The 22845-nt window shown below is 35.3% G+C and overlaps 2 protein-coding genes across 3 annotated transcripts in view; one reads left to right on the top strand and one right to left on the bottom strand.

The window, feature by feature from the left end:
• The window catches only part of Cals (calsyntenin 1), a 199106-nt gene extending 195046 nt beyond the window's left edge, over positions 1–4060 (bottom strand). Inside the window, exon 1 of the mRNA XM_076131302.1 lies at positions 3831–4060. Coding sequence (XP_075987417.1) covers positions 3831–3915 — 85 coding nt within the window. The 5' untranslated portion in view covers positions 3916–4060. The remainder of the gene's footprint in view (positions 1–3830) is intronic.
• Positions 4061–5002: 942 nt separating this feature from the next.
• Positions 5003–22845, top strand: part of Kdm5 (Lysine demethylase 5) — a 34033-nt gene continuing 16190 nt past the window's right edge. Inside the window, exons 1-18 of one of the 2 annotated variants that reach the window (XM_076131348.1) lie at positions 5003–5409; positions 9779–9856; positions 12680–12818; positions 13216–13385; positions 13762–13978; positions 14747–14904; positions 16019–16039; positions 16725–16886; positions 17797–17913; positions 18350–18461; positions 18814–18950; positions 19359–19465; positions 19906–20058; positions 20315–20426; positions 20693–20887; positions 21285–21463; positions 21997–22168; positions 22613–22811. In XM_076131348.1, the coding sequence (XP_075987463.1) occupies positions 5203–5409; positions 9779–9856; positions 12680–12818; positions 13216–13385; positions 13762–13978; positions 14747–14904; positions 16019–16039; positions 16725–16886; positions 17797–17913; positions 18350–18461; positions 18814–18950; positions 19359–19465; positions 19906–20058; positions 20315–20426; positions 20693–20887; positions 21285–21463; positions 21997–22168; positions 22613–22811 (2635 nt within the window). In that variant the 5' untranslated portion in view covers positions 5003–5202. The remainder of the gene's footprint in view (positions 5410–9778; positions 9857–12679; positions 12819–13215; positions 13386–13761; positions 13979–14746; positions 14905–16018; positions 16040–16724; positions 16887–17796; positions 17914–18349; positions 18462–18813; positions 18951–19358; positions 19466–19905; positions 20059–20314; positions 20427–20692; positions 20888–21284; positions 21464–21996; positions 22169–22612; positions 22812–22845) is intronic. The other variant, XM_076131349.1, reaches the window with a different exon arrangement.

Genomic DNA, 22845 nt, shown 5'->3' on the forward strand with positions numbered 1-22845 from the left:
ATGACATAATAATATGTGATCAGCGTTCAAAGTTAATGGCTGAGTGTTTCTTTGTTGCTGAATGAGTATGTAAATAAAATATTGCATATTTAAATGATCAGAGGCAGGTGCCAAAGCAGTGTTTCACGTCGGGTTTTGCTTTACTCGTATCATGTATGAAATATAAATAGCACTCGTGATTAAACATGGATGGTTGTCACGAATGTGATTCTTTGAAGGAATTAACATATGAGGCATGGATGTTACGTTAACATAGATAATATTATGCTTTCTCTTAAATGGTATAACATACATAATAATTTGTATCGTTGCTAAGGTGGTGGTGGTTCAAAAGTATACTTAAAACTAAGCCTTAGGCTAGCGTAAATATCTCGGATTTTCTATTACTTCTGTATATTGTAACCTTTTATCGTAATTATAGATAGACATAAATACAAGCATATTGTAAAAAAATTATAGACAAATTGTAATCTAGAATCTTCTGAACTTCAATTGTGTACGTCTCGTGTAAAAAAGACTAATTACTTCTAACAAGGCCATGAGAAAACTGTCTGGAACATAAATTAATTTTGTTAAAATAATTTTAATTATTCGCAATAGACTTTTGACACCCTATTGACGTTAACAACAAACAAATATCTACTATATTGTTTAGATTCTGCTATTTATTGAAGAATAATATTCGGTAAACAGTAGAGGAATATCAGGTAGGTAGAAAGTTTCTGGTTATATTGGGACCAGCAGAGAAAGTATAGGAATTTTGTTACTTCAGACGCGCGGCAAGACAAAGCTATACATAATATTGGTTTATAGGAAGGTGATTACCCTAATTACTTTTTAATAACTTCAATAAAAACAATGACACTTGTTTCTAACCTTTTTTATAATCTTTAGTCTAAGATCTAATACCACGTCATACGATTACAAGTAAAAACATGAAGTCATCGAAATCATTCACGATTTCTAGCGAAGCTAATATTGACAGTGACAATCTTTGATCAAGTACAGTTAGCATCAAAATGGTTGAACTAAAGTTGCACATTTTGCAATCTTCTATAAACCATAGAATATTTCTAGATCTTAAAAGACTTTGACACTAAGGTTAACAAGAATTAAACCACGAAAAAGAGGCTTGCTGTTGTACAAACGTAGTTTCATATCCCATAATATGATAAATCTAGGTCATGAAAATCTTTGACTGCTTAACCACAATAAACCACGAAAGAAAGGTTAGGCTGTTGTACATAAACATTACCACCATACTCGCACAAAACAAGTAACGAATACGGAGAAAGATTCTTCAACCGCTAGGTATCGTAAATCACCTGCTATTCGAAGAAGTAAAATGTCACTATAATAATAATTATGTCCTGTGGTAAAATCTTGGTTCGATCTCTCAGTTGACTGTTATCCCGACATCGGACTCGTTAGGTGTGGTCAATTACGATGCGCATGCAATTAGTCACGCAAACTATATATGGCAACGATACAGCTTGTATTTTTTTTACATAGATAGGTACATATCTAGGCAAACTATAGTATTCAGTAGTTCTACAAGTCTCTATATTGCAGCAAATCTTAGTACTGACTAGCAACAATACAGCTTACATTTTTTTGACATTAATTTATATATATAAGAAAAGGAAACTATGGTGTTGAGCAGTTCTGTAAGTGTAGATGTTGCATGGAATTTTCGTACTGACTGTACATTATCACTGAATTATTACAGTATGCTATTTTTGTGTATTACCTAACATTCAATGCTAAGTAAACTTCATACAGTTACAAGGATTTTCAATATTGTGTCAAATATTCGTGTTTACATTCTCAAGAGCATATAAATTGATAGTAAACATACTGTATGGCAAGCTAAGAATTAGTTACCTATTTACTTCAAAGTTTAGTAAATATAAAGATATTATAAATAATTCTTTTGATGATAAAAACTGCAAGATTACAGACCTTTTAATAGGTAGGTAAATACCTAAAGGCTTAGGGTAGTTAAATAGGTATCAGTTCTCCAAACATATTATTACCACAACTGCAACTGCTAATCCAAAACAAACATAATCCTTCAACATGACTCTTATCAAAAAAGAAATCAAATCAAAATACAGTGTTTAGATATCTTATATGTGGTTATAAAGACACATATTAATAATATGTTATGTTATGGGTACAGTTTCTATAGCAACATACATTCACCTTATTGAATTGAAGAATATTTTAGGGCTTATACATACTTTATTTCACTGATTATTTACTGTTAGATTACCATATGGTTAATAACAGTTTTTGTTTGAGATGAGTAGGAGAGCTTAATGAGTTTTATATTGTGTGTCTCTCAGACAGTGCAAGACCTCCTATGGCCTAAATCAGCTGACAAATAAGTAATAGGATTTTGTTCAATTTGGTATTTATTTATTTATATACAAAGCTTTGTTTACCATTGTAACAATTATTTGTTAATATTATTAAGATATTGTGATTAATAAAGATACCTAGTTTATTAATTGTTAAACAAACATATACCTATCTACTCCAAGATATATAATATTTTATGGTGTTTTAGCACCAAATTTTTTCATAGATGGTAGATTCCACTGGTTCTCAACAGTACGGAAATGCAATACCAAACAAAAATTAACACATGGAACTCAAATGAAACCCCATTTATTTGTTAATAGATTGAACATGCTGTACATCAATGATTCATGAAGTTTACTTTTTTATGCTATTCCTGGTAAAAGAGAATGATAGGCATACCTACATAATAGTACTCAATATAGTCTTTTCAGTTCATGCAATTAGGTAATAATCTTATCACAAATGGAGAATATTATGAAGTATCTGATTAAGTTTCCTAACTGAAGATCTACTGCTTTTGATAGCTTCATGTTCTAGCAGATATAGATATAACAAAAATTTCCTAGCTATCTCATAGATGTGACTAAATGTTGTTTAATAAACATCTGCTTAAGTATGGGAATTTGAAGAACCTGACCAAAGCTGCCCAAAATGTCCTAAATTATGGTTTTAAGATTCATTACAGAGGATGAGGAGAGTCCTAGGTTTTCAGCCAACTTACTTTCTGATGTTTTTATTTGTGTATTTTTTTGGGAATGCATTTTTATGACCTTTTCATTCAGGTGTGACCTGTTTTAGAATACACCTTTATAATAGCTTTAAATACAAGCAAGATGTAAAGGCCTAATATTAGATATAATGTCTCTGAGTTTGTAAAAATACCACAATGTACAAGCTGATTTAATCTGCTATTATCCTACATTGTATGTTTTAATTCAGTACATGCTGATCTCATACATGAGCCCAGGAGCCAGTAATAGATGTTCTATATAAGTGGTTGATAAAAACAATGAGTAAGTTCAGTAAAGTGAATGAATCAACTGCAAAAACGTCTTGGAGAGGCCGCGCAACGCGCCCACGGCTCGGCGCGAGAGGAGCGCGCCACCAGCCTGCGCGTGTGTGTATGCATTGTGCATGCAAGAAGTCGTCAAGCCGGTCCCGTACCTAACACCCACACGCGCCTTACCGCATATACCTCCAACCGATCACACCAACGCGTCACACCACGAGTTTCCCCATACACAGCTTTAGAAACCCCGCAACACATCAAATATAAATTTGAAACACGAAAAAAGAAACAACTATCAACTCATATTTAGAACGCACCGTTATGTTATTCCTGAATGAAAAATGACTCAGTTCACGACCAAAAATAAATTCGCCCCAAATTACCACATTACGCACACCGGTAAAATTGGGTAAATGATAACAAAATAAATAATGCACACGTAAAAATTACGTACCTTCATTGTCGTTGTTTCTTTCAGCGCTGTACACCGAAGTCGCCAAAACTCCGACGCACAAAACGCTCAGAAACCTCACAATCATTTTAACTGATTTTATTATCGCACTGAGTTCACAGTTTTACCGAAAATAACAAATTATACACTCGACATAATCAAACTGATGACACTCGCGCTCCTGAGCTGCGATCGGCCTTTCGCAAATGGCGGCGGATGACGGATGTGTTCATCGATTGCAGTCAGTCCTGTGCGTTTACGAAGAATGTTATAAAAATACTTGCCACACTTGATAATCAAAATAGTTTGGTCATAAACCTGTACATGGTGCTGCAATTTGTGAATAGTAAGGACTCAAATAGATTGATTGAAATCAATCTTAAATACTTTATTTTGAACCTGTAAGTTCTTCATTCTGATCTGACATTTTGATTAAGCTAGGCAACACTACATAATCAACTATTCTCCTTTGACCGAAAATCTCAGGATTTCTGCATAATATCTGAAGATAATACTCATATTAATAGTATAAAAATCACCTTATAAATACGTTACATAAACTCTTCAAATTTTTATTCAATACTTTGTGACAGATGTGACGCTTTAAGTAGAACAAAAAACAAATAGTGCTTGCTTAACTTAGCAATTATTGACACTCAATAATTTTGTAGTAAGGTAAGTAAGATTGAATGTTGATAAGACATTGTAAAGCATAATTTGTCAATTATTTATTAAACGAATTCAATCGTATTAACAAATAATATGAAAATGAGGGTCAGACACGACAAAAGACGAAATTATATTCAAATAGACGTATGAGCTGGTGTCACAAAATTAAATATCAGTTTTATTAGTATTCGGTAGTATTTAAACCAACAATCGGATATATTTATTTACTTATCAATAATTTGGGAAAGTCAGCATAAAATAGTTTAAATGTAGTTTTATTAATGTCAATTTTAAATGCTATTATCATTATATCTTCTCCTCAAAACTCGATCCCGGGTATTTATTAATTTTTAATTAAGTTGTGGAGAATATACTATAAGAATTCGATACATATTTTTTGAAACTTTTGTATAACAAAAAGCTTTGTAAATGCACTTACATAGGACTGAAATGAGTGCGCAATGAATTATTTTTCGCTTGGCAACACCGTAGTTTCGAAAGTTCAATTTCGCATGGCGGACGTACAATAGAAGTGTGTTTTGTTGCACTGAATCTTAGTTATTATACAGTTGTGATTCCTTATGGAAAGACTAATTCTAATGCTTTTATTTCTTTGTGGACGTGCTTTATTCATTCCTTAACATTAGATAATGCTAAAGTATTGTTTATAGTTGCATTTGTGTGAACTGCATAGTGTTTCTCAAAAATGGGAAAATGTGACGAAGCTAATGTCGAAGTTAACATGGGGGACTCGGCGTCCCCCATGAAACCTGATAATTTTACGTTCACCCCGCCTCCAGAGGCCCCAGTCTTCGAACCAACGCCAGAGGAGTTCCTGGACCCCCTGGCATACATCAGCAAAATTAGACCAATCGCCGAGAAATCGGGCATTTGCAAGATAAAACCACCACCGGTGAGTGTATTTCTTTGTCTCAACAGTTAATGTGGCAGTAAATAGGTCTCTTATCGTATATTTCTTCCGAGAAAACACAAATATTGAGTAGTTTTCTAACCATAAAACCTCTCGCGAATTACGTGTGATGCAACCATATTACCTCGACTTATTAGGCTGCTCGTTATCTAAATTTAATTTTTACCTTTTAGTGTCGAGCAGTACGTGTCAAAGTGTCGCGTTAACGCAAATAATGTGATGAAATATTGTTTATTTAGTCATAAATGCAGTTGCATATTGTATTGTGGAGGCTGGTTGCCATTTTGTGTCATGCCCTCCTGCCTACGATAGTTTAGATAAAAAAAGAACTATTGCGAGTTTTTTGTCGCGACTAACTGTAATGCCCACAGTGGTAGCTGAAAGCATACAAAAATATTACAATGATGTTCATTTTAGTAGGAATATTAGCATTTTAAATTGTTGCAAAGGCCATAAGAGACTTAGTATGCACTTGACTATAGATAACCAACTAAATTATTGGTATGCAAGACCTACTTTCTGTATATTAGTCTGTGGAAATATTTCAAAGAGCCAAAGCAAGACTGCCTTGTCATTGTATTGTGTGAAACTGAAAAAAGAAGTAAAAATATTGTTATACATTTTGGGATGACACATAATTGTGCCACTTAACTCCATTGAGTTAAAGTAAAATTGTTTAGAGGTTGCATAACATAACTGTTGTACATTTTATCTGTAATATATAATATACAAAATGATAATCATGTATAATTATTACAACATTGATGGATGTAAATCACAAAACTGATTAATGATTCACAAAATGTCAATGTGTAAGGATATAACTGTTTTTGTTAACTGTAAAATTGATTTGACAATAATCCTGGCAGCCCTAAAATGTAGGTAACATATAAATCATTTTAAAAATAAAAAATCCAAGGAGGTTATATAAAAAAAGTTGTTAAGTGTGGGGAATATCCTGAAGTGAATGAACTGTTATGTACAGTTAGTTTCATGAAACATGCAAATTGGTTTATAAAACCTTTGTCTTGGTACCAATTTGATTTTATTAAAGCATGTTATATTCTTTCTGTTCTGAAATATGTTTCAGTGAAATGTTGTATTAAATGTATGTATAATAAACTCATAGTGTATTAGTATACCTTACCTTATCCAAGTATATGAAAATGTGATTATTCTTGTGTAAGATGCATAATTAATACATAAACTGGAACCATTATTAATAAACATTGTAGAATATTAACTATGTATCTAGGTATTACCATAAGGTTTCATAGGTAAAATTTAAGACTTGTGAAAATCGGAACTAAAAAGTGTTTTCCTAAATTATGAGTAGAGATCTCTCTAATACACATTAGTTATTTTAATATTTGATAATTATAATAAATTACTTTGATTATAACCCAGCTTATGTGACATGTGTGAATTTTTCAAGGTAGGTAGAGGTAGAGGAAAACCCGATACTGATGAAAACAATTGACTCAGAGAAATCAATATTCATACAATTGTTTCAACGATTGGTGCCAAAACTGTTCACAAACTTGACTTTAATAAGGCCACATATTTTCTTTTGATAGATGCTTAAATTGTGATTATTTTGATATAAGTGACATTGACTCACAAATCAAACAATAAGATAAATAAAAATAGTGTGGTGTTTTTATTGTGTGATTAGTTCTTTAAAATATATAGAAAGTGCTTTTAGACTTACTAAGGTAATGTGTATCATATGAAATGACAATTAAACTAGGTATGGTAGACAAGTACTTTAATAAATATACAAAGTGCTGTAAGTCTAAGGTAATGTGTGAAGTGAAAACTAAACAATACAAGTGTTTGAAATATAAAAATGTGCAAATTTTTCTCCTGTTGGTTACAATTGATAGAACAGAGCTTCCATATTCAATAAATATAATTTATATTTGTCACATCTACCTGTTTTATTGTGAACAAGTTAATAAGTTTACTATCAACCTAATCTATTCTTAAATGACTGAACATGACATGTTTTCAGACATCCTTTGATTTTAAAATCAATTTGTTAGAACATGTTCTTACAAGTACTACTGTAAATGTGGCATAGAGCAAAATGAACAAAAGAAATTTGAATTATGATGAATGCAGTTGAATAACTATTACTCTTAGCCTTCTATTTCACAAAGAAGGCCATGACCTCTGGATGTGAAAACAAAATTACCTACCAGTGCTATATCACTAAGTTGTATTTGCGTTCGAAAAAATTATGACAATTCTCAAGTCCTTCTGGTCATGATTTCTTCTTGTGTCTAGGTTTTACAATCTACTGTCTTAGGGTCTAACTTAAGTCTTCAAATTGTAAGTTTGTTAAAATACCATTGATCTGAATGGATGTTCTTAAGAAAAAAACAATCAAAATGTGTTGATGAAATAATGTAAAGCTAAGGCTGATTGTAATTTTTGATAGTACTATGAACCGTTCCTTGCATAAAATATCTCATTGAATCTTTTTCCTATGTATTAGATGATAAATATTAATCACAAGTCAGGGTTAAATAACTAGGTCAAGTGTCAGTTGCTGTTAATTAATGTTATATCACATTTGCAAATCATTTGTAACAGGTTGTAAAGAGTATTAACTATTTGTGAGATCCACAAATAATTTTGGGTCTGGTTGTAGGTACTTTGTGTCCGTTGTGTGTATGTTTGTAAAAGTCCATGCGACACAAGAGCAATTCTTAGTGTGGGAAAAGCTAATGTTTGAATGTAATATTTGTAATATCCTTTAAAAATCCTATTTCATTAATGTTGAGTGTAGCAGGAAAACATACAAAAAATGTTACCGTTTGATAAAAATATTTGTTTATAAAAACTATACTCAAAGCCTTTTTTTTATTGTACTGACATTAGAGATCTTTATGTAATTTAAGTTTTTCCTACCCTGAACACTAGTTATCCTTTCAGTTATTGCTTATAGTTTACACAAAAAACTCTTGTCAATTACAAAGGCCAATATTTCCCTAATGGAACTTATTTTGTCCCATTATTGGGCAAAGATCTTTGCCACACACATACATACAATAAAGATCGCGCCCTTTCAGGGAGGCAGAGACCAAAGAAGCGTGTCCTTTTTAATCCATACAATTCCCGTTTTATATGATAAAGATGTTCAAGTTATCACACATTCTTTTCTTCAGTGCTAACTGACAAGAACATCTTCAGACACCAGAGCATAGGCAGCAAACTCCTTCCAATATTTAACTTGTTCATATTTTTATGAATGTCATGCAAAAAATATGTTTCCAACACATTGCAGGTATTTTACTAACAGTATAAAAACACATAGCAGACAAGTTTAAGGTATTAATAATGAAAACAAGTTATTTTTTCCTTCACAAGTTCACAATACTTTTTGTTTGTATTGTGATAACATGCAAATCTCGTTGTATCTAATCGTAGTTTGTTTGTTGTATAAAAAACTTGTAGTAAACTGTATTGATAATATTTTGTAAATTAATAGAAAATATTGTGTGTCCGTTTCAGATATGCAGCCGAGCTTTAATTTTTGTTAAGTTATTGTATAAATATGAAAAATAAAGGATTTAGATTATATTTTAGTATATTAGGTATTATTGTAATTTATTCTAAAAAATATTTATAGTGATGCCATGATTTGTTCATTAGTAGCCTATATTGTCCCACTACTGGGCAAGTGGGCAATTGTCTCCCCTAGAGCAAGCTCACATCATTATGATCATAAATAAAAATATACCATTTTCAAATAATACATCATACTGTGTATAGAGTGAGAGTCAACAAAAATTGGTTGCCATGGTAACAGTGATTATACTTACTTGGTTTGCTATTCGTAATACAGGAAGGTTCACTAAACTGAAGGAAGCAAGAGTATGAACTCAAATTAAACTGTTATAGGTCGTATAGCAGTCTTCGAACTAAAGTTGAGAAATTATTGACTTTCATTACTGAACAAGAGCTTGTGAGGTTTCCGTAACTGAAAGTTTCATGGATGAAGTTACTTAGATACGGCTTTAGTTTTGCTTCACGTTTTTAAACATAGCTCTAAAATTAAATCGCGTGATTTATAGAAATAGAAAAGGCGGAAGGTCATCGTGAATAAATTTTATTTTTTAACTTACTATTGCTTTGATTTAGTATCCATTTTAGCATATTTGATGCCGATTTTTTAGTAATTGATTCAACGAAGTATTATTTGGGAATTATTACAGATTTTCCATAAATTATATGTTAAAAGATTGCAATTAAACAATATGTATAATTACAGTATTTTTACTGTTGCCATACATTTAGCCCATCACTGTTGTGAGTTTTTTTTAATGTTTTGTTTTCTTTACAGCATTGGCAGCCACCATTCGCAGTGGACGTCGATCGGCTGAGGTTCACGCCGAGGATACAAAGATTAAATGAATTGGAGGTAAGTATCTTTATTTCTCCTTAAATTAACCTATATCTTTCTTATTTGTAGAGTTTACTGTACTCACAACCGGTTTCTGAGGTACATTTAGCGGTAGTTTATCTATTCCTCAGCATTTAAACTCATACAAAAAATGCTATTGAATGGATAAACTACTGCTAAATGTACCTCAGAAACCGGGCATCAGTTTGGCAGTCTGTCAAGTTCATCGATAATTTTCATATACGAATACATACATACATGGCAGGTAGGCAGAGATGAAAGAACGCCACTTGATACGAACCTAACAAGCTTCCCTTGTCTCATTCACATCCATACATCTTATCATACAGGACCGCCGATTACGAGTACTACGCACCTGTTGTTTTTACAAGTCATTGCTGATCGCATATCTTTTGATTTTATTTAGGAGCGGAAAGCGTTAACTTGACTTTACCAGGTCAATGATGATGCTGAACTTCGAAATATAATGATAACAAAACTATTCGCAAAGCTGGGAGTGCCTGTCATCGTTTATAGTCAAAACATAAGAGTTGAAGTGTTTAAACTTCTTTTATTGCGTATTTACTTGCATGTATTGGGCAATGTGTCATCAAAAATTTTGTACCAGCTTTTATAAGCCAAGGTTTAACTGAAAATAGAGCTATTTCTTATTTATTTCTTTTTCTATCTCTAAGCTCATTAGTTAACAATAATAAATCTGTGTTTAAAATCCATTACCTAATCTAAATAGTTATTTCTCAACTTGTTTTCCGTTTGTTCAGTTGAACTACACGTGCAAATTCAAATACGTCTTGAAGTATCTTTGGTTGAAATAGTTTTTTAAATATTTACGGAAACTCTACAATTAAAATCATTATACTATGTCTTGAAGTGTTTTTCGCTCTTAACTTGGACGAACTGTCGTGGCGCGTCTTGTTTTAGAAGTCTGGGTCTCTTTTTTGCCGAGTAAATTTTCAGTGATTGACTACTGAGTTTGGTTCGAGAGGTCTTCTTCGGCGTTTGATATCATTGGTCGTGTCAGATTGTGAGGATTTTCCGTAAGATTGATGAAAGAAGACCGTACATGAGTTCTATCATTTGGCCATTAGACAAGGTTTAATGAAACTGACGGCATTAGCACAAACATGAAACAGGGGAGATTTTAAACATTGTTTAATGACGAAGTACCTACGAATGAAATTGCTCCCGTCTGAAATTAGTCACGAGTCTTCCGGGAACTTCCCTTATTCTGGGACTTATAATACTCACTTAGAAGATAGGTGTATTAATTTATACATACTCTACCCACTCGTTCAGGGAAAACTGACGTCATAGTTTAAATATAAATGCGACCTTTCTATTTTAGTAACAGTTCCTATTAATAGATTCTCCAATAGTGCCGCAGACTGCACAATTGAATGTTGCCTCTGTGGTCCAAGTGGTAGAATATGCGAGTTCAGATCGATGAGCCCATGGGTTTATAGAGGGCTTTTTTTTTCAAAATCCATAGCCAATTTTAATATATTTCTCAATAGTTGAGTTTGTCAAAGTCCGCAATCCGCACTTGGTCAGCTAGGTGTACTCAAGGACTAACCTCACCGTCATTCGGGACGGATTCCCTCGGCCAGTAGTGGGCCAGCCAAGGGTTTTAAAAAAAGTTGAGTTTCTTTGGGTCTCCGATATTTATTATTTCGCTGGCCCCCTATCATCATGGAGTGGGATCAATATTATAAGCAGCGAAAAATTTATGTTTTAGATTCTCCTCTGCCTTCATCTTCGTTTATAACAAGCGTGCATTTATAAAATTAACTGCTAAGCTAAACAATAATGTAAATGACGACAATGATCGTTTCCATGCTCTAGTGGGCAAAGCAAGGGCGTTAGCGTAATATTACTATTCCGTGTTTCATCCAAGCTGAATATTCTAAATCTATCTTCATAATTGAAAACTTCGCGTTGCATGACTATTATCTTGAAATTATACGAGTATTGACGGCAGTTAACCTTGAATTGCTTGACGTTTCGGCGCAGGCTATGGTCGCAAGTCTCTCATTTTCGCTCAATATTGGGTAATTAGGTATAGGGCCAGTTTTCCTTTTAAACCTGTCAGCCTGCGACTACTGCCAGTGTAACCTGCGTCGAAACGACATGCAGCCTAATGTAAAATGCGTGTTCGTGATTCCCCCACATTTTAAGAGCTTTACGGCTTAAGAAAAAGTGTCGGATAACCAATCTGCTAGATAGACTGTCTGAACACATCTCTCAAAATTCCTCCAGATAAGATCTCTGGCACTTAACCAGGAGTGTTGAATCTGTCTTATTGTACTATGTTTTCACATACATGTATATACGCAGTATGTGTTCGGTCGTCTCTATTTCGTGTGGTTAGTGGTCAACCCAAATGATATTGGACTTTGTCTTGGTACGACAGTTGACTTAATTAATTTGAAGTTGAATTATCGGATGGTTTTTTTACGTGTACGAGTAGAACTTAGGTAGGTTTTGCCTTTTTGCTGATTTGATCGGTCTATTTTGTAGAACTAGTAGTCGGATTTAATTTTTAATTGTATGATAGCGAAATTCATAAAAAAGGCTATCCTTAATTATATCTGGATCTGTGCAAGAAATCTACTATTATATGAGAAACTACAAAAAACACCTTCATTTTTGTTTTGAGAAAACATGTTATCATAAATTATCATTGGCCTGTGTTCATTTATTATAGATGCTGTTTTATTAAAGTACAAATTCTTTTTTATATTTTAAGGGATAACTTACAGAAATAGTGCTGAAGAAAACATTGTCTCAGAATAAATATTTAATGGAAATCTTCTCTTGCAGGCTATCACTCGCGTGAAGTTAAACTTCCTGGATCAAATCATAAAGTTCTGGGAACTGCAGGGCTCCGTGCTCAAGATCCCCACAGTTGAGAGGAAGCCCCTCGACTTGTATGCGCTACATAAAATCGTAAAAGAAGCAGGTATGTATTCCTTATTCTACCTTGCTTTTTGTAACTTTTCTTCTGTTTTATAGTCTCTGTCAAGATTAAGTGGAATAGGGCTAGATGGTAACTTCTGTGAAGTAATGGTTTAAGTGCTCGTGATACCACTGGCCGTTACCCATGCATATTTTCTTTAGTTTAACTGTGACAGAAACAATTTTTTTTAAACAGTTCTTGAAATAATGCAAAATCTCCCGACAACCAGCGTATTGGTTTTAAAGCTGAATTCGTCTCTCATCTGCTGGAGAAGACCCGCGCCAGCAGTGTGGGATACTTATAGTTTTTTTGTTACCATAATACGACTTAAAACGTACCAGAGATTTTTTATTAATCAACACTTCTTAAATAATCAATTCTAATGATATATATTCAACAGGTGGCTTCGAGATATGTTCGTCGGAGCGCAAATGGTCGAAAGTGGCCCGTCGCATGGGCTACCCTCAGGGCAAGGGGATCGGTTCTATATTGAAGAACCACTATGAAAAAATACTGTACAGATACGACGTGTTCAAAAGTAATGGAGCCGTCGGTGATAATAAAGAGACGGTAAGTTAAAATACTAGTTATTTTTAATAAATGCGCTTTAGTATAATTTTAAACATTTGAGTTGATGATGCCCAAAAAAGGAAATAATTGGACAGTTTGTTTTGTGTTTAAAATCAATAACGTGAGTTCATGTGTTAAACTTTAGTAGATTGCAGTCAGTTGCAACTTTTGCATACGTCGTAAATATTCGAAAAGCATTTTTTTCTTTTCAAAATGACAGCAATTTGAATTTTGTTAGCCCATTTATCTTAGGTCAATGCATCTGACGCGGACGAACACGGGTGTATACGCAGGTATACGCTCTCCACTTACGAAGAATGCTCAACTTTTCCAACAACACTGTGATCAAAACTCATAATTTGAACTCCATCAACAGAAAATCGAGGTAAAAGGCGAGCAGACCCCGGAGAAGGCGTGCAGCACGCGGTCGCGCTCGGGCAGCAAGTGCGCGGCGGCCGCCACCCCGCCGCCCGCGCGCCGCTTCAAGCTGGAGCCCGACGCGCCCGACGCGACCCCCGAGAAGGCCAGCCTGGCGCCGCCCGAGCCCGCCACCACGCCCGTCAAGGACGAGAGCCCCAGTGAAACTAGGCGCAGTCAGTATACTCCCATGTCTCAAAATATTAGCCTTGTAGAACACTTCCTAGCACTTTAACCTTTCGTATGCCAGAACGCAGGTCTGTGCGCCAATTTTTGAAGCTTGTTATACCGTAAATCTGCGCGATATACCTAGACGCAATGTGCAACGCGCGTTTAAAAATGACGCGGCAGATGGGACATTTTTGACGCGGCGCGGGTCCGGCATACGAAAGGAAGAATTTGCTTCCTTATTATGCAAGAAAATGTTCAGTACAAGTACGTCAGGCAGTCATCTCTTGTTGGCTGTGGATCCAAGAAATGCCATGGATAGCTTAAATTATGTGCCTTTTTCGTGTTGTAAGAGACTTTATGACAGTACGCTTAGTTTCATGTTACTTGTGTGCATTAAGAATTGGACTAGGATAATTATAACTCACATGCGTCATTCGCAATACTAAAATCTAAAAATAAAACACTTTTTTGCCATATCTGTAATATTGCTATCTTACATAGATATCGTCGCGTCAAATTTAAAAGGTTTTGTGTTGATACATCTAAATTAATAATATAATTACGATAAAAAAAAATACTATATCAATCAATCAGCATAACCTTCCTTCCTGATCAATAAAGCATTTGGAAGAAACTCGTTATATAGTTTAAACTGTCGCGACTTGTACACATAATATTATAATATAACGGGTCTTAATCGTCGGGTGAACGAATAAGGTATTCTAACAACTAACTTATAATATTACTCATTATATATTTTGATATGTCTACAGGTCCCCGTGAGAACAAATGGATGTCAGCGGGCGGCAGCTGCGGCGCGCGGTCGCGGGTGACGCGCTCCACGCGCCTGCGCGAGCACCGCATGTCGAACATGACGGTGTCCGTCACGCCCGCGCCGCCGAACATGCACGCACCACACCCGGATGACCCTGTACGTATACACAACAAAAATACTATTATTTTCATATAATCCTACTTTGGTATACGACTTACTTACGTATATCATAACTTTTAAACTCTCGCGTTGCATGTTTAATGTATAATAAAATACGGGAATTAACGCGAACACGCATTTTACCTTAAAAAGCCTAACTTTTCGGCCAAGTTACATTAGGCATTTTAAGGTAAAATGCGTGTTCGCGTTAATTCCCGTATTCTATTATACATTACTTACGTATACTATATACTTTTCGTGTACGTCGACGTATACCACTTGCGTGTACTCTTAGTATACTATTTATCTTCAATAGGCTCTTTACGTATACAGCGTATACTATGCATCCACTTCGTGTATATTTACGTATACTACTTGCGCGTACTTTTGACTGTACCGGTTAGCTATGTATACATAGTTGTACTCGTTAAGTTAGAGTTAATCTTGCATTAACGGATAAAAGGTTCATATTTAATAAGCATCAATACCTTTATTATAAGAACGCATGACTTTTATCATAACGCATGAATGACATTACCTTTAGCTTTTCCGTACAAATCAGAACATTGCTTGTATACTCGATTATGACTTATGAATTCACACAAGGTTTTAACGCACATTACTGTAGTCAAAATTAATATATTTGGGCCGATTTTTCAAAAGACCAAACAGTCTGTCCTGATCACGTAGAATAATGTACCTCATTTAGGTTCAATTTCAGTGTCTATAATTGTCAAAAAATAAATTGTTTGCTGAATAAATTGTCCAGAAATGCATGAAAACAACGGTCAAAATTCCATCTAAGAAACTTTTAGACATTCAGAATTTTCGTTTGAGTGATGAAATCAGGCCTTTAAGTTTTCCGTTTAAAAGCTCAACTGCTCTGAGTTTGGTAATGTGGCCTATTAAAGTTCTTTCCCTCCCTAATCTCAAGAAAACTTTGCTCTTTGTCAGACTTGTTTTCTAGAACAATCGGAAACTTCAACTATCATAAAATCTTTGGTGTTGGGTATAATATTAGTTGTACCTTAGAACTGTCATAACACATCCAAAAATATGTTTTTTCTTTTTATTTGTTACATACAATTCCTATGAATGTTGAAAAAATAAGGGATCTGCAATACAGAATAAGGTAAACATTATAATTTATTTTTGAGTAAGATTTAATTACGGCTGAGCGATGAATAATCCTTAGAAAATAATTATAGGATGGGTTAGAATGTAGGCAAAAGAAAGTAACGATTTGTAGCTATGGGGATTTTTTCAATAAATACTCAATTTTGTGTCGCAAGATTGTTTTTCCTTCAAAGACACCCAGATACATATATATTCATTCGCAAAGGTCTACGTACATAATAATATGTACACAAGTACAAAACCAATTTTACAACATTTGGATTAGACATTGGATACAATACTGATGATTTTATTGAGAAACATGTAAATACACAAAATATTCAAATTGGTAGTGTAATCATTATAGTTAAGTTAACTCAAACAACACTTTGCCTCTCTTCGAAGTGTACGTGTCTGTTGATGACGAGGTCCCTGGTTCGATTCCCGGATTTTTATTTAACTTTAAGAACCTATCCTCAACAGTCCTCTAAAGTTTGGTAACGTGCCTTATTACATGGTACTAACATTACAAATGGTAAACCTTGGATTACTATAAAACTAACGTACCTACAATTTTTCAAAAAAATTACATTGTCAAAACAGGCATAGAACAAAAATCCTACATTTAATTTAAAATAACTGCAATTTCGAATCCCCATAACAAGTTATCCACTATTATTTATATATTTATTTATACATAGCTGGCCAAGTACATGTGCCACGTGTGCGGGCGCGGCGACGTGGAGGAACAGATGCTGCTGTGCGACGGCTGCGACGACTCGTACCACACCTTCTGTCTCGTGCCGCCGCTCGCCGATGTGCCTAAAGGAGACTGGAGGTGTCCTGTGCGCTTGGCTGAGGAGGTAAGCTTAGATTATATAGATAGAAGTGCAGTTTTCTTACTACTTTAGAAGATATCGAGATTTTGAATTGATCATTACCCGTAGCATATTTTGATTTTTACCATTTCAAAGCGGAAATTGAGTAATTGAGATTTGATATAACTGTTCTTGTGGACTTAACCAGAAAGAAACAAAGATAATACTAATTCTGAACCAACCAAAGAGTTCTTAGTATTACAACTCATATCAATATTATTATGCGGAAATATGTCTTGAAATTTGAACCAACTTAGATGAAATTTTGTATGGAGATAGTTGGCGTTGCATGTCTATTATTTCTTAATGGTCGTAAGCTGACTGACTACGGCCAGTATAACCTGTGCTGAAACAAGTCAACAAAGGTAAGTAATGCATGGTTGAGTCTCCTATAATATAATGTTTTGGTCTATCCTCCTCATAATACAAAATAGTGATCTTATATTTAGATTTGTTGAATTAAACTGTAAAAGAAAATATACAATAGTATGACCAGTTTGCTACAGTGTAAAACTGCAACAATCTGATTGTATCGTGCCTGTTTTCCCCAAATAGAAGGTTAGCGGTGAATACGATACTTTTGTTATGTTAATAACCATATACCAGGCACATTACCAAACGGATATTGAGAATTTCCTCATATTTAGACCTAATGATCCTTCCCGTCCTGAATTTTAAACCTCGGGACCTCGTGGTCAGTCGAGACACCGGTGAATTTCGTAGTATTAATCAGCAGATTTTTACTATCCGCGAGTATGTATAAATGTAAAATTACTGTGTTGAAGTAAATGGTAGGGGGATCCTTAGCCTCTGCCTACCACATCGGAAAAAGGTGTTTTTTATGTATGTATTTTTACTGTGCCAAGTGATTTTAATGTGTATACGTTTGTCCTAGGTATCAAAACCCACAGAGGCGTTCGGCTTCGAGCAAGCGACGCGCGAGTACACGCTGCAACAGTTCGGAGAGATGGCTGATCAGTTCAAGTCGGATTACTTCAACATGCCTGTACATGTGAGTTTGTTATATTAATATAATATTTTGTATTAATTAACATAATAGATAAGTAGTTAATAAATAAACAAACATGTCAAAGTAGGAAACTGGACAGAAATAAAACTCATGTGATTTTTGTTATTGTTCGATGTTTTGTTGTGATATTATTAATACGAAAGTGATGAAACTGTTTCCAATTGGTAGTTTCTAGCTAGGCGGATGACAAAGTATCAAGTTTATAGTTCATGTTAATAGAGCCTGTATGATTTTCTGCGCCAAAATCAACGTTGTAGAGTTATAAAAAATCATACAAATCATGAAAAAAAGCATGTTAAACTATTGACATGACATGATTCTTTTATTGTACCTTCTTTAATTATTACCATGACTTTCCCAGTGCTGGACCAGGATTAGTCTCTAATGAGTATTACAACTTTATGTATTGCATGTGTAGATGGTGCCGACTTCAACAGTGGAGAAGGAATTCTGGCGCGTGGTGTCTTCTATCGATGAGGATGTTACCGTCGAGTACGGCGCCGACCTTCACTCCATGGACCATGGCTCCGGTACGTACTGACCAATAAAACTCTTACTATAATTACTGAGCGTCTAGTATAGGAAGACAGGGTTATAGTTTGTCTATTGTTTCTTATTTTAAGCTTTTTCGAAGCTCTTTTTAAAGCTTCTTTATAATAATCTCTGCATCACCTCAAGGTAGACTGGTAGAAAATGCTCCTAGCCTTTAGACCACGTTTATACAACGTTGTTTATTAAGTTAAAATAAATACATAAATATTTCTTTAAGTAGAAAAATAAATAAAACATGACAAAAACGTATGAAATAACCTGCAGCCTTTATTGATCCAATATCCTTGTAACAATATTTTACAATGGTTTAATAGAATGTTTTCTTCGTAGGTTTCCCGACAAAGACAAGTGCTCACCTATACCCTGGTGAGCAACAGTACGCAGAATCAAGCTGGAACCTCAACAATTTACCCGTGCTAGAGGGTTCAGTACTCGGACATATTAATGCTGACATATCTGGGATGAAGGTATCGTATAAAATATAAAACATTTTTTAACCATACAAAATACATAGGTTGTAGTACAGTATGACCACATTGACCTCCTGTTGTAGCAATAAGATCCCATGAAGTATTTTTTTACTATTTATTTTAAGGGGACTGCAAATCTAGGGGAGTGGCCTATGCTCAGCATTGAGACACAGAAACAGGCTAAAAAATAAGAGAGACTTCTTCCATTATGAACAATGTCTTTTACACACACACATAATATATTGTAAACACAAATATAAGCCCTGTGTGGGAACCAAATTCACTACCGCTACTGCGGAGGTAGCGACAGCGCAGACTATCTTCATCTTCGTATCAAATAAAATTATTTGATTTCCGACCGAAACAATGACAATGTGCTAATTAATTTTATTTTTTGTTTCTTAGGTCCCATGGTTATACGTAGGCATGTGCTTCGCAACATTCTGCTGGCACAACGAAGATCACTGGAGTTACTCCATCAATTACCTGCATTGGGGAGAACCTAAGACTTGGTAAGCACATTTGTTTCAATATTTAACTTATTCATGAGAGTATTGGTTATATTTTTAAAGCAGAAGATACTTGTGTTAGTTTTTTGTGATGTGTTTGCTGCATTTGAATATTCACTTTGTGAGTGATGAACACTGACTATAGAACTACATACAAAACTACTATTATACTTGGAATCCGTACCTAGCAGTGGTCATTTGCTTGAAACTGCCTCTGACTTCTGAAGAAGAACATTTAAGAAGTTTCTATTGCAGTACTTTCATCACATAAAATAACTAAACTCATAGGTCAAAACTCTTTAAAATCCAACTTTGTTTTAAAACTGTTGTCGCTTGAAGAAAACAATCCTTGTGCATTTTGGTATTAAATCCGACTTTAATAAGAGTCCAACAAGATTCCTATTTGAATCTAATCAGACATAATCATAACATCTTTCTCCCAGGTACGGCGTGCCCAGTTCAAAAGCTGAGCAGTTCGAGGCGGCGATGAAGGCGGAAGCTCCTGAGCTGTTCCAGCTGCAGCCGGACCTGCTGCATCAGCTCGTCACCATCATGAACCCTAATGTATTGATGAAGGCTGGAGTACCTGTGTACAGGTCAGTTTGTACTATTTATAATACGTGTAAATTAAAAAGTAGAATAATTCCTATACTCTATGAAAATATGCTTTCTGTTAGCGATATTTTGAAATGAATTCAATTATTTTTACATCCAGGGATTTTGAATTAGATTATGTGAAGATTTTGTTTTTTTTTATCAAAGTACTTGAGTGTGTACTGTGTATATTAAATCACTGGTGAAAATATCAATATCAGAATATACAGAAGTTTATATTTATTATCTTGCTTGTAGGATGGACCAACACGCAGGTGAATTCGTGATCACATTCCCTCGCGCTTACCACGCTGGCTTCAACCAGGGATACAACTTTGCCGAAGCTGTTAACTTCACCCCTGCTGATTGGGTAAGAGTTTTAAATTGATCCACTCATTTAATTTGCCTTTTATATCAACATTATAGATATGGTTATATAGCTGAAAGTTATTTCTTTAAGGTAAAATAATAATTCAATTCACGTTTTCTTGACTTGACGTTTCAAATCGGCACTACTCATCGAGTGTAAGATAAACTTACGGATATTACGCTACTTAGTGTAGTTCCAATTACTTTACCTTCGATCGCAAGTCTTTGCATTTGTCAATTTATTAATATATTTTTGTGTCTGTATAGTTAAAAACGGGTCGCGAATGCATCCTCCACTACTCGACACTACGTCGCAACTGCGTGTTCTCGCACGACGAGCTGGTCTGCAAGATGGCGCTGGAGGCCGACTCGCTCAGCCTCACCGTGGCGCTCGCCGCCTACCGGGACATGAGGAGCATGCTACATGATGAGAGGAAGCTGAGGAAGGGACTGCTCGACTGGGTGAGTTGGATTTTACTATAAAATACATTAAAAATCCGATACGCGGCGATTTTTGGCGGGATATCTGCAGTACAAACTTAAAGCTAAGTTCAGACACAGTAACTCATTGCGGGCAGTATTGATAGGATTTTAATTTAATAAGTAATGCAAGTTTGTAAGGCTTGTATGTTGTAAGTGGCGTGCTTTAGTGTCTGCTTATTAGTTCATCATGGGAATTAGGTGTGTTTTGTGTATTGAAATATACACAATGAAACATAGATACATATGAAACCTTGTACGGTTGCAATCGTTGCGGCCACACCCTTGCTTCAGTTCTATGTGGCGCTACATGTCTGCATTCAAGGTTTGCAAGAGATATAGATAAGGGTTCCTTATAACATGATGTGTTTGTTCGCAGGGCGTGACAGAGGCGGAGCGCGAGGCGTTCGAGCTGCTGCCGGACGACGAGCGGCAGTGCCAGCTGTGCAAGACCACGTGCTTCCTGTCGTGCGTGACGTGCGCCTGCACGCCCAGCGTGGCGTGCCTGCGCCACTACACGCAGCTGTGCGACTGTCCCGCGCACAAACATAAACTCAGGTAAATTATTACTTATAAATTGATTCGCGTTCACCGGTCTGACAACGATCTGTGGGTGAAGCAACAGCTGCCGCGGTTATTCTTTAGATGGGTGACCGCATAGTGGTATTTGAGCTGGGCGTCTCCGTGCTCCGGAGGGCACGTAAAATGTCGGTCCCGGTAGATGTCTACTAAGATAAGAGTCGTTAAGCCATGTCAAAGGCCATTCGGACGGCTTGAACAACTTTGACACTAGGTTGACCATATGATAAGAGAAAGAGATCAAGCTGTCCTTTCATTCAAATGAAACATCAGTTTACTGTATGTCATTACTTCAAGAAACCACGATATAAAGAACTATAATCGACTATAATAATTAACGCCTAACGAAATAGTATTTCGGAAATCTAATTAAGTTTAAGAGATTTTTCATCAATATCGAGATTACCTTTGAGCCCCTTTCACTACGTTCTTTCAGTTTCAAGTTCAGTTGAAAAGTCTTATTTTATTCTAATTATATTATCCTTTATTTCTAATCATTTCTTTATGTCTAGGTACCGCTACACTCTAGACGAGCTACCAGCGATGTTGGAGAAGCTGAAGAAGAAGTCGGAGCAGTTCCGCGAATGGGCTGAAGCAGTCCAGAACGCGTTAGACCCCGACACGCCCAAGACTTGCGACTTGGACGGACTTAGGGCGCACTTGAAGCGGGCACATGATCTTAAGGTAACATAACTCATCCTTAAGAATTTTCAAAACGTTAATTAAATTACATTTTTTGTGTTTTAGTGTTATAAATATATACGAGAGTTTAAAACAGTTACATTTCGAAATCAGGCTTTGTACAAAAATCTTAAAATTAGAATAGTCAGCTTACGCTTTGATTTTGGATCTTACATCTTTTATCAATAGTTTTTGTAGGCTCGTAAGTTACTAATAAGTAACGAAATATGATTATTTCTTTATTCTTAAAAACATGCAACAAAATCTCATATACCAAATCTGAAGCAATATGTCCAGAATCTGTGGAAAAAGAGTCATACATTTTTCGTGGATAATTAAAAAAAAAATGTTTGTATAATATAGAAACAATGTTTTTTGTCTTTGTATTTTGGTCAAAAATAACATAATAAAATGTTAAATACAAACTAATCCATTCTGAATTTCTAGATGCACAAGACAGAGCTCGTCCGCGCGCTGGAGACGGCCATCGAGGACGCGGAGAAGTGCGCGTCGGTGATCCAGCAGCTGGACCTCAACAAGATGCGCACGCGCACGCGCCACCACGACCCCAAGTACCGCCTCACTATACACGAGCTCACGCTCTTCGCGCAGGAGATTGATGGACTCGCCTGTGTGCTGCCTGAAGGTAGAAATATAACCATAGCATATTTGTATTAGAC

Source organism: Anticarsia gemmatalis, chromosome 25 (genome assembly GCF_050436995.1).
Source record: "Anticarsia gemmatalis isolate Benzon Research Colony breed Stoneville strain chromosome 25, ilAntGemm2 primary, whole genome shotgun sequence".
Classification (NCBI taxonomy): Eukaryota; Metazoa; Arthropoda; class Insecta; order Lepidoptera; family Erebidae; genus Anticarsia; species Anticarsia gemmatalis.